At 34.0% G+C, this 13,541-nt stretch overlaps 1 protein-coding gene and 1 pseudogene across 1 annotated transcript; one reads left to right on the top strand and one right to left on the bottom strand.

Moving 5' to 3' along the window:
* The first annotated feature begins 4,453 nt into the window (after window positions 1-4,453).
* LOC139812067 (uncharacterized) lies at window positions 4,454-6,446 on the top strand. Its single transcript, XM_071776697.1, has 4 exons — window positions 4,454-4,772; window positions 4,887-5,119; window positions 5,200-5,384; window positions 5,457-6,446. Exons 1-4 carry the CDS (start codon window positions 4,454-4,456, stop codon window positions 6,220-6,222), a joined length of 1,503 nt encoding a protein of 500 aa, XP_071632798.1. The 3' UTR covers window positions 6,223-6,446.
* A 1,879-nt stretch (window positions 6,447-8,325) lies between these two features.
* On the bottom strand, window positions 8,326-10,409 carry LOC139812152 (uncharacterized; annotated as a pseudogene).
* Window positions 10,410-13,541: the final 3,132 nt, after the last annotated feature.

The raw sequence follows: 13,541 nt of genomic DNA, 5'->3' as shown, positions 1-13,541 counted from the left end.
CATAAAAATTCAGACATCATAAAAATTGAATGAATTAAAATTATGTCGAGACATCATAAAAATTGTATGAATTAAAATTATGTCGACATCATAAAAATTGTATGAATTAAAATGAAGTCGACATCATAAAAATTGAATGAATTAAAATTATGTCGAGACATCATAAAAATTGAATGAATTAAAATTATGTCGAGATGTCATAAAAATTGAAACATCATAAAAATTGAATGAATTAAAATTATGTCAAGACATCATAAAAATTGAATGAATTAAAATTATGTCGACACATCATAAAAATTCGGAATTATTTTTACGTATCGACATAATTTTAATTCATACAATTTTTATGATGTCGACATAATTTTAATTCATACAATTTTTATGATGTCTCGACATAATTTTAATTCATTCAATTTTTATTATGTCTCGACATAATTTTAATTCATCAAATTAAAATTATGTCAAACATAATAAAAATTGGATGTATTAAAATTATGTCGGGACGTGATAAAAGTTTGAAATTAAATTATATTTTATATATGTCCAGACATAATTTTAATTCGTGAAATTAAAATTATGTCAAGACATAAAAATAATTCCGAATTTTTATTATGTCCTGACATAATTTTAATTTATCCTATTTTTATTATGTTTGACATAAATTTAATTCATTAGTACGAATAGCTATTTTTCTCAAGACATTATTTTTTGAAACTTTTATATTATGTAGAATATTATTTATGCTATTAAAAAGTAAAACGGCGTTCCATAATTATAAGAGCTTGCGAATTTTTATTTTTACGGAAACTGACCACTGCTCATAAAAATTGCTTCACTTTATTATACCAGTAATACCGGAAGAAAATGCGAGCACCAGTAATGACTTCTCTGCCGATGTTCCGGAGGGATGGAGTTGGGTCAACATGCGTACTGAAATTGTACAATGTACGCTGTTTACATACGCGATCATGAAGGTCGAAAACGGCGAGCATTGTCCAGTAGCACAAAAAAGTGTTACACTTGACATCGACGGAATATTAAAATATTTTGTTTATGGTCGTCACGTTTATCCACAAGATAAGAATCTCGAACGTGTTCTAAAGAAAAAAAAATGCTTAAGGACATACTAGAAAAATTCAAAGGAATGAACGTCTGCAGTGGCCTAGGTGACATTAGTATCCATTTTATAGTAGTCAATGGGGCATATCAAGATAACATCGACAAGTGGAGAAGTAAAGGCTGTTCTCTACTCTCGAAGAAGAAAAGATGCGATTCCTGCATGAAGTGGAGGAAATGCATATTGCAACAGGAGGCACGGCTGAAGATTCGTCCGACGATGAATCGGATTCGTAACATTTCAAACCCCATTGATCGACGTAAATTATTAGCGATGCGGATGAAAATTAGACGTGAAAGGCGTCAGAAACTTCGAGCTAAGGATCACGTAAAAAATCTCATTACGTGTATGAAAACACAAGAAGCACAAATGGCAAGCATGCAAGATACGGCTGTGGATAAAAAATTAGCTGAATTAGACAACATCTCAAAGTCTCAAAAACTAGTAGTTCAGGAAATCATCGCCGCGGCAAGGAAAAAGGTCGCCAAAGGTCGACGTTACTCCGATGACTGGATTATGTTGTGCATGCTTTTGAACATCCGATCGCCAAGAGATTACGAATTTTTGCGCAAAAACAATATTCTGCCACAAGGACAATACGTGCACAAGGACAATACGCAGTTATTTTTCCTTAATTAACGCGAAGTGTGGCTTCGATGAAGAATTTGCGAAACTCCTCGAGAAACATTTTGCATCGAAAACTCAACTGCAGCGTCACGGGGTTTTACTGCTCGATGAAATAAACCTCAGGAAGTCTGTGGCAGTTTGTTCCAGAAATTTAACTTACCTGGGCTTAACCGACTTTGGTGATGATGGGCAACAATCCACAGACATAAACGAGCAGGCAACACACGGTCTTGTCCTCATGTTCCAGCCACTTGCTGATGTATATACACAGCCAATTGCAGTGTTTGCTTCTAAAAATCCCGTAAAAGGAGAAGAACTCGCGAAAATTGTTGTTAAAGCTATTCCCTATTTAGAACAATGCGGAGCGATAATCCACGGAGTTATTGCCGACGGTGCTGCAACAAACGCGAAAATGTGGTCGCTTTTGGGTGTCAGAGGGACAATAGAAAATACCAAAACGTGGTTCACTCACCCTTTGGATGACAATTGGAAAGTATTCGTTTTTTCCGATATCTGCCACGTCATCAAGAACATCCGAAACCGGTTGTACAACAAGAGAAAATTGCGGGTAAGTTGTAAGATGATATGTAGTCTTATGTTTACTAGCGACAATAATGAGAAAGATATTAAAGGGCATCTGCATATATACCTTCCTACAAAATAAAATAACAAGTTGAGAAAATAATTACAATAAAAAAATATATAATTACAATAAAAAAAATTGAAAGGTAAAGATGTCAAAAAAACAAAAGTTTAATTTACTTTTCCTAAAATCTTAAAAAACCTGGGCAGCAATCACGTAACTTTTCCTGTAGAACAAAAACGTAAAAAGTGAAAAGTTTTATGTAAATATTTCTTTCTATTAGTGTCGAATAGAAAGAGATAATCACATGAAATTTTTCACTTTTTACGTTTCCACTCTAGGGATAAAGTTACATGATAACTACCCTGACAATTAAAAAAATTATATAGAAATACATACATACCTTATGTTAGTTGGAATCCTGTAGGCACCTCAAAAAGAAAATGTAATTAAAAATGAATACATATCTTTCTTTGAATCCCGGAGATCCTAAAAAATATGTGTTGCATGAAAATAAATATATACCTACCTTCTTAGGAAACCCATAACACCTAAAAAAAATAAAAACTTAAAAAAATATTCGACATCCATATCTACCACTATATTCCGAAAAAGCGGAAAGAAAATATCAAAGGCTTTATCATTATTGATATTTTCGTTCCATTAAGAATGGAATTTTCACTTATCCGTGCTTATCTTACTTCACTTATGTTATTAAAAAATAAGAAAAAAATATTAACGCCACGAAAGCCGGATTTTGGGGCTCTGTAATTTTATTTATGAACCTGAAAAATTTAAAAAAATTGAAAGGTGATGCCCACCGTTATTCATAATGTAAGTTACATACAATACCTAGGTCAGTAAATAGTTGGCATTATTCTTTAGGTAAAATCTACGGATGACTACGTTTGTTGGAAGTATTTCCAAACGTTGTTTAATCTGGATAAAAATCATCCAGGAAATGCACGAGTATGTCCAAAAATAACAAATAGACATATTGTGCTGGATAACATCGAAAATGCGAGTCAGACTGGCTACTCAGGTACGTTTGTGTGTAACGAAAAATATGGTATTTATTCGGGCCGTTTTAAATTTTATGAATTAGTCAAAAACTTTTTATTGTGTTACAGATATTCAGCAACTCCATGGCTGATGGGCTCGCGTTTTATTTGTCACGCGGGTGCGAAGAACTTAACGGGTGTGAAGAAACAATTTCTTTTTGCAAACGCATGAACGACATGTTCGACGCAATGAATCGCAAATCGCCAAATCAAGGGCTCACGCCGCATTGTAATGACTTTAAGGTACAAAAATAACTTAGGTCGCATAATAAAAAATAAAATAGCGATAATACTACATACAATTTTTTAATTATTACGTAATTCTTAGGTTCTGGAAGATACATTGCGGTGGTTGAATGAATGGGAATCGACAGTGTCGGAAAAAGATATTACAGCAGAAGAATTTCTTACTGTCGAAACTTCACGAGGATTAAGAATATCTCTTCGATCGACAATGGACCTTTGCGCTTATCTGATTGACAAATTCAATTTTAAGTACCTGCTGACTGGAAAAGTTAATCAGGATAACTTAGAGGTAATATATATTTTTTCTTATTTAATGATATGTTTATTGTATTACCGATAAATTTTACATGTACTTACCTGTTCTACAATGAACAACTACTTGCCTCTTTTAGAAATTTTTTGGCACTATACGCCAATGCGCGGGATGCAACGATCATCCAAATTGCCCAACATTTTTACAATTGTATAAATTGCTATCGGTGTATAGCGTGATTCAGCATCCAAAATATGGTAATTGCACGGTTTCGTCCGATACGAGGCCGGCGACGTTGATCTCTATTAGTGAAATCAAAGCAATTTACGGCAACAAGCGTGAGGGCAAAAGTGCGGAATATGTGCGAAAAATAAAAGAAAAACTCGACCTTGTATTGCAACATGACGATTGGGAGGCGGACGATGTCATTGATCCTCATTCCGAACATGATTATGCCCTTTCCCCTATCCTCGATTGTATTATCTACTTTGTAACAGGTTTTATATCTTAATTATGTCTCTATATTAATATATTAATATCCTAAGAAATACTCAATTCACGGTAAAATGTCCGACGAAAGGATAATATCTCATGATTTATCGAGAAATCCACAACTGGCCACCAATTTGCGGCGTGGTGTAAATGTCGCAAGAACTCTTAGAAGAATTCGGCAAATAATTTTGGATACAGTAAGATCATATGAGTGTTCCAAGAAGATAGTACATGGTCCTTTACACACGGCTAAAGCGAATTTGAGGAGAATATCAAATGAAATTTCACGAGATACGTATAATAAACTTTTAGAAGCAATAGATGCTTTACTTCTAATTAAAACTGAAGAATGTCAGCAAACAGGCTATGTTGCATCCAGAAGAAATTCAAACGGTCAGTATTTTTTATTGCCAATATTTATAAAAGTGTATTATATTGTTTTACAGTAGGTTATGGACTAAATTTAAGTAAATTGTTTGTCATTTCATTATTGGATTTTATAACCAGGAAAAGGTCGTCCTGCCATTCAAATAAGCGAAGGACAATTGGCATTATTTTATAATGAAGGATTTACTGCTACTAAAATGGCAAACCACTTAGGTTGTTCAAGAAGCGCTATTTACAAAAAGTTATACGAATTAAACATGCCTATGCGTGCACGATATTCACAAATATCTGATACTGATTTGAAAACAAAAATTATGCAAATACATGAAGAACATCCAAATGCTGGATATATGGTATTGCTGAAAATTTTTAGAGGATATCCTTAATAAAATAATTATAATAAATAATTATAATAATAAAAAAAAACTTACAGATGATGCAGTCATATTTAAAGGCAGCAGAAATCATTGTACCAAGATATCGAGTGAGAGAAAATTTAAGTGCAGTAGATCCAATTGGAACTGCAAGCAGATGGAGTCGATCAATTAAAAGACGGACTTACCAAGTGGAAACACCGAACTCTTTATGGCACATGGATGCACATTTAAAATTGTCGAGGTAAACATAATATTAAATTTTTCTTATAATACATAAATATATTGTTCCATTAAATTATATTTGAATTTATAGATGGGGTTTTGTAGTACATGGTTGCATCGATGAATATTCTAGACTGATAATATATTTGACGTGTGAGACATCTATTCAAGCAGAACCCGTCGTCAACTTCTTTATTGGTGCAGTAAACAGTTATGGATTACCTTCACGAGTGCAATCAGATCATGGATACGAAAACCTTCTTGTAGCTATTTTAATGAATACAGTTCGTGGCGTACACAGGGAAAGTCATATAACTGGCAAATCTGTTCATAATCAAAGGATAGAAAGATTGTGGGTGGATGTCTTCAAAGAAGTATGCGATTCTGTTTATACCGAATTATATTCTTTAGAAAACCAAGGCTTATTAGACGTTGAAAATATCAAACACAGATTTTGCGTGCAATATGTTTACAAACCTGTTATTAATAAAAAGTTATTGTCATTTTCGTCTGCATGGAACGTTCATAGTCTCAGAACAGAAAATAATAAAACCCCACGGCAACTGTGGTTAGAAGGGATATTGGCAAATTACAATACAACTTACACAGCAGTGAGTGATATTTTTGACACTAATATGAGTTTACATGAACGACTTTCTGATTCCTTACGAGCATTAGAAGTCGACCTTTCAGTTCCTATTATAGATAGCAATGATATGAATTTTGTTCCTTCATCCTTTACTGCGTTATTAAATTTGAATGATGAACAGAAGTTACATTTGGAAAATATTATTAATACTGTAGAAAAGTCTAACATAGAAAAATATGTATTGTGTATAAATTTATTAAGTTCTTAACATATTAACTATATACAAATATCTATAAGACGCAACTGTTCGGTTTGCTTTCCAATTGGTGTTTGTATCCTTCGTACATTTATTTTCAACGTTTCATCAACATTTCAGTTTCTGATAGTTCAGGTTGTTTCTTTCCCTGAAGAAGCTATCTGAAATGTTAACAAAACATCAGAAGCAAATTCACGAAGAACGCATCATCCCGGAAGTAAAACTGAACATTTCTTTACTCCGTTCATTTAATCTGTTTAATTCCATGAGATGAAACATTTCTTTTGTAAGACCGCCTCCATCAACACCTATCTCTCCGAGAAAACTAACGCACATTTTTTTATCAGTTACATTCTCATCCATGTAAAAACTAACAATAAGTACTATATGTAATTTGACATAAATAAATAAACAAATATTGATATAAATAAACAATTTATTTTACTATTATTATTTATAAAATTCTAAATAATATTCGAAACAAATTGCAAATGTGTAAAGAATATGACCCTGACACGCGTCAATAAAAAATTAATATATATATTTGAATAATGTGATTTTACGCAAACTTTAGGACGTAACAGCGGACATGTTTCAAGCGACCCTTAAAGAGATCGATGTAACCACGAAATATGTTTAAAAAGTTGTAACTGTTACTCATTATTTGTAAAATTTATTTTAAAAAAATTATTATTATGAAAAGTAGAACATTTACACGCCAATCTTTGAGTCTCAATTAGTATGTATAATTGTTATAATTTTTCTTTTTTTGCAGCATAAGAGAAGCGAGAGGTATGAGTTTTAGCTCACCATGTATAGTGTCAAAATTATAATTTTGAAAAGCATTAAAAACGTATGAGGTCTGTCCGCTGTTTTCAAAGTGAATCAAGCTTTTAATTGGGCAGTTTCACAAGCGCACTTTTCAATTAAATACCTAATCCAATTCCATATATAAACAACAAACAGGATAAAATACCATTTTTCGGCTAAGCAAGATCTAGGTAGGTTAAGATTAATTTCACATTTAAAATAATTCATACTGTACACCGACAAATTTGTCGGTCTTAAAACACAGTGAGATTTAATTATTCTAATATTTATATCGTAATTAATTTAAAGAACTTAATGCGAAATATATTACCTCGACCACTGGACCTCCCTTCATTTCGTGAAGGCGTCTCGCCATTTTGATCACCGAGGCATGTGAATTGTTTCCAATGTGAAATTAATCTTAAGCTACCTAGATCTTGCTTGGCCGAAAAATGACATTTTATTCTTTTCATTGGTCTTAATAATCAGCCGATTATACTTTCTTATTATTGTCCATATAGAAAGTTAATATTTAGTAATATATTTAACGTCAAGTACAATATATATATTTGTTTTACATGAAATACGTGTTCAATTTTCAGGTACATAAACTTATTACTATAATTATTAAAACTACTTATGTAATTTAAACGCTCCGATAGAAAAAATTAGTTATACATAAAGAATAAACTGCATTTTCTTAAATTCTTTAGTGTAAAATTAATGCTATATCGGTTATATCGATATTATGCCATAACACAAACAAAAAATTAGTTGCACAAAAATTACAATAAAGAATCGAAAATCTTATTAATTACCTGTACGCTCAAATCGTAATATCAAATTAAAATCAATAGTATTTTAACAATTTATGTTAATTTATCATGTGAAACTTATTGGATACAATCACAAAAATTGCAACAAAATTATGTATCATATACGCTAGGACTGTCAGGACGGAGCTGATAACATGGTTGAGGAGACCACCGCGATTCAACAAGTAAAACCGTCAGATCTTTACTTTAGATTCTTTTTAAATACACCGAAACTTGGGAACAAATGGTCGTCACTTCCTCATATTATTATGATTCGTGGATGCTGGATAAAATCTTTGTAAGATAGAACTCGTCTCCATTTATCGATTCTCTAACGTTAGAAATTATTTGTTGATCCGGGAGACGAGTTAGATGCGTCAAATCGCCGATTATTTATCGTTTTCTCGAGCGTTTCGCAGATATTTCGCGTGCACGCGAAGTTTGTCAGATTACCTTACTCGCACCTTAATCACAGAGGATATGAGGTAAAACTTATTTCAATTTATCATCCAGTTTGAAATAAATTTTAGCCAATCTGAGTCAGAGACACGGTCGTCCGAGCGGGGGAGACGATACTTTGGCAAATTTACGCGAACACGATACAAGTTAGATAACATGCTATTCTGATTTAAATCTAAGTAAGTAAATAATATTTGAGTATCTCAAAAGTTAGTGTACTCTTTGGCTTCCTCTGTATTTAAACACGCATTCAAATCATTTTTCAAGTCATTATAATGTGTATACGTTTTCGGTAAAGTAATAGTATCAGTACATGTAGTAAATATTGGTCTTTGACTTAAACCCATTGTCTCATTAAATTTTACATTAATACTAGTGGGCATGAGAAAAGATCTAGTAATTAAAAATAGTAAGTTCGCCAAATTATCTCTGTCAAGACATTGAATATACATAGTAAAATAATGCAATACATCATTTTCTTCATTTGTTAAGTACGGATCAGTCACTAAACAATTAACCACTTTTGTAGCAGTAGGTGTTTGCATATCCAGAAGAACATTAAAATCACAATTATTCCAGAAATCAGCATGTTTTTCCGGTGATACGGTACACCATGCCGAATTTTTGCAATCAGTCTTTTGGGTTTTTCCACTAAAATTTCAGTAGCAATGATATTTAATTGGTCTGACAACATATCGGAATTTGGTTTTGCAAAAAATCGATGAGCTTAAAAAAAATCCTGTAAAACTTCATTTTCTGTATCCGTTAGAGACAAAAAATTTTTCAGAGCGCAATAGTTCTTGCAGTAAAATGTCGGACTCAATATGTTTTTCAGGATTTGCAATTAACATTAATGTAATTCTTGATAACTTTACAGGAATTTGATTTGTTAAAATCAACATATGCCGCAAAATACGATCAATGATAACAAACTTGTCTAGTTCATTTAATCTGTTTAATTCCATGTACGGAACTAGGCAATCCTCACCTTGGAAATATATTCCTTCACATTTAAGGAAAAAAAGACGAAACATTTCTTTTGTAAGACCGCCTCCATCAATACCTATCTCTCCGAGAAAACTAACGACCAATTTTTTATCAATTACATTTTCATCCATGTAAAAATTCATCAGATCATGAAGGCAGTTACTCCTGCATACATGAATTATCATGTCTTCTGCATTTTCCGGAAGAGATGGAAATATTAGACATTTTTCCGCAATACTTTCTGCTCTGATATCTGAAATTTGATTAATCAATTATCATTTAAAACGAAATTACAAATTTAAAATAAATGTCAATAATTTTTCTTAGTCTTTTACGACCACCTTTCTCTCTGTATTAAACATGCCATTAAAGTCCGTAGATGCGACGACATCCGAAGTAAGGTCTTCCAACCAGTCCACCTTTTTAGAGTCAGTGGGTATGTATGAGCGCGTCATCTATAGGTATACTGTCTGTGCGTGACTTACATTACAAGCAGTATGTATGTGTTGTCGCGTATGTATATGTCGTCGCTACATTTCGACTCAAATAGCTTGAAGTGAGTTGGAAGACCTTACTTGAGGTCGCTGTCGTCTATCTACGGACCTTGAGTAATATAATACTAATATATTAATACACACCCAACTGATCATCTTCACTGTCATGAAATTCTTCTTTTTCATTATTGTCAGGTATTTGGTGTATTATTCTTGACGGTCTTCTTGATAGGCCACTTGTTCCTGGTCGTGACACAGGTGACGAATTATTTGACAAAACTTGTAATCCAATACTATCAGAATCACTATCTCTTTGATGAATTAAAGGCTGTGTAGAACTATTTCTTAACGTTCGAGAAACAGAAAGATCCAGATCTTCAATAATAGGCAAATCTTCTGGAAAGTCGTTTAAAGGCAATACAATAATTTTGCTTTGTAATAACTGATTTTCTAAATCACTCCCATTTTCAATGTCTCTCAAATGGGCGATTTTCCTCGATTTTTCTACTCTTCCCAACTTAAAACCGCACATTCTTAATAAATGTTGAATATGGGGACGGAAAATTAAAATAATATCTTCTTTTATTTCATCGAACGAACTATCTCGTTCTATTTCAAGCGTTTCATCAGATAAACCTAAAATAAATATAAAATTTATCAATAACATATGTTAACCACGGTTAATTGTTTCTGTGTATTAGGCTGCGTTCGGAAACGTCACCCGAGTGCACACAAGTATACTCCCTTCTCTTTCTATCTCAGCGAGTTAGAAGGAGAAATGAATATACCCGTGTGTACCCGGGTGACGTTTCCGAACGCAGTCTTAATATATGAAGCTGTGAAAATCATAGGGGTGCAAGTCACCTTTTTCAACCTATCGATTTCAGTTCATAGCTGCAGTCTACACAGGCAAATACGTTGAAAAAATAATAAATTGAATAAATTGATTTGCACCACTGTGACTTTTATCCCTCCATATATGTCTACATTAGATAAACTTCATACACTGAGAAAAAAATACTGTTGCTTCAATAAATGTTTGTGGATTCACAAACATTAAGTAATTGAAACAACAGTATTTTCTTCTCAGTGTGTATACCTAATCCTCTCTGTTTCAGGAACTTTAACTCCACGGCGGATGGATAAAAATCAGCGTGTGCCAATTTCATCAGCACTATTTGTCTCTTAAAACTCGTCTTTCTCTTTCGCCCTTTACGTGGACTAGGTGTAGTAACATTTCTTCTGAAATTTCTCCTAGTAATTGCTACCAAGGATGAAAAGTTTCTTTCTTCTTGTGTGGATTCGGTCGACGCACTAGCTGCTATTCTTAATAAACGGTCCGATATTTCCCTCTCATCAGACATTTTTACTTGTATGCTTATACAGGCTCACTTGAAGGGTATACGAAATAGCGCTTCCTTCACTTTTCCCGATCGGCCCTCTCGCGCTTCGATATTTTTTATGCGCTAAGGCAGCACGCTGCCAAGCAAGGAACGGATCTAACAAAGAACGGTCTCCAACTTCACGGCCGACGGGCACTGTTGTAAGATTTTCGAATTAAAGATAAGTACGAGTTTCAAATAGGATAGGCATGAGACGGTTAGAGCACGTGAATACAAAAATAAATAAGAGAGATGACCGGAAGGTTAGATGGAGTAGGGAAAAGCCTTCGCGCGTTCTGAAGGAAAACACGGACGGGCGGCAGATAGAGTCAAGTCGCCGAGCGAAAGTATAGAATATAATAGCGAGAGAGAATCATAGGTGCGTGCGAAAGATATAGTTATATAGAGACATAGATCGGTCGAAGGCCTTTGCGGTAAATGAACGAGGGAATGTTCCCGGACTTTGTACTATTAAAATAAAAGACTTTTGTGATTATAAATTTAAAAGATCTTACACTGTGCTATCTCCACGATGTATTTCCACCCTGTTGCGTTTTGCCGATTTTTCCTCTCGCGCGGATTTCTTTTTTTCCTGCCACGCGCTCCGCTCTTAACTCGATACTACGATACTTTGTACGGTTATGTGTGAATACGCGGGAAAACTGCGATGGGTGCGTTCGCAAAGCGCGCTATCAGTGCTATCGCATTATATTTTATCCTTATATCTAACGAACAATAGAGATGGAATGACAAAATAGCGCTGATAGGACGTGTACGTGCGCGACATGCGAGTCCTATCATAAGTTGTTTTTTGGCGCCATCTATTGTTGGCAATATTAAGAACTTAAATTCCCTAGCGGCGGAATTAAAATTATGTCAGGACATAATAAAAATCCATGATAAGTATTTGGAATACACGCTGCACCTCGAATATCAACAAAATTCTGCTCATTCGACGAGTTTTGACACGAAACGAAAGAATCTGGCAGAAAAATGCGGCGGTCTGCCCTGCAAAGTGAGATATTTAGCGTTAAGGTCTATCCAAACAAACTTGCATAGCGCATAAACCTAAGCATAAGAAAATTGATTGGTCCATATACATATGCATAAGGAAATGGACCAATCCATTTGTGCTTATGTAACTATGCAAGTTTGTCTGGATTGATCTTTAAAGTTGACGACTCTCAGGCTAGGAATCCTGTCATACCGACGTAATGTAGCGACCATGAACATGCCCCGCGGCCACATGCGCATGCTCTGTCAGCTCTGTGGCCACATGCGCATGCTCCGTGGCCGCACGCGCTATGCATACTTATAATGCATAAATATAAATATGTACTTTTCATATACCAACTATTCTCTGCTTTAACAAATTATTTCTGCTACAGATATTAAGCGTCGAAGTTAACGAAACAGAAATAATTTGTTAAAGCAGAGAATAGTTGGTATATGAAAAGTACATATTTGACGACTTGACAGGTTATGAAAACTTTCAAATAAATTTGGGCCGTTCCCGCATCGCCAACAACATCTTATACCGCGAGCCACAGATTATTATTTATTTGCTCGACTGAATACAACTTTATAAATTAGTAGATTTTGGAGGTTGTAAATAACAATCTAAAGTTGAGCGCGTTAAGGTATGTCGCTGCGCATGTGGCCACGGAGCATGCGCATGTAGCCGCGGGGCATGTTCATGGTCGCTACATCACGTCGGTATGACAAGATTCCTAACCTGAAAATCGTAAACTTTAACGCTAAATATCTTGCTTCGCATCGAAGACCGCAGCGTTTTTTTGCTAGATTCCTTCGTTTCGTGTCAAAAGTCGTTGAATGAACATAATTTTATTGATATTCGAAGTGCAGCGGGTATTCTAAATTAAAAAAGGTTTAAAATGATTAAAATACCAAGAAAATCAGTAAAGCAAAAACTTGACGTGCCCGGGTCACATTATTAATTGCATTCTTATTAATATACTTATACATACTCTAAAACATTGATCAATTATTGTGTTTTAATACAACCCGGGCACGCCAAGTTTTTGCTTAACTGATTAAGTTTATTTTATAACATTTAAAATTGGACGGAAAGACAATAACATAATATTTTGCTGCATGTACTTTTGGATTTAAACTATATGCTACATATATGCTTTTAGATGAATTAAACATTTATTGCATATTCTTTAGGATTTAAAATTTGTGTATAAAATACTCTTTTTTTGTGTTTTTTTTTTTACAATAAATCAAACACTTGGATAGTTGTTTGATCTAATATTTGTTTTTGAACAGTTTTAAGGCTCCTAGTCTCTGAGCCGAGAACTTCGCATTGAAGGTGGCGACGTACCGTCGCGGTAGAAATAAGAACTCTCTCCAATAGAGAA

Source organism: Temnothorax longispinosus, chromosome 4, assembly GCF_030848805.1.
Source record: "Temnothorax longispinosus isolate EJ_2023e chromosome 4, Tlon_JGU_v1, whole genome shotgun sequence".
Classification (NCBI taxonomy): domain Eukaryota; kingdom Metazoa; phylum Arthropoda; class Insecta; order Hymenoptera; family Formicidae; genus Temnothorax; species Temnothorax longispinosus.
Note: the sequence above shows the minus strand (reverse complement) of the source record. Positions and strands in the feature narration are given on the sequence as shown.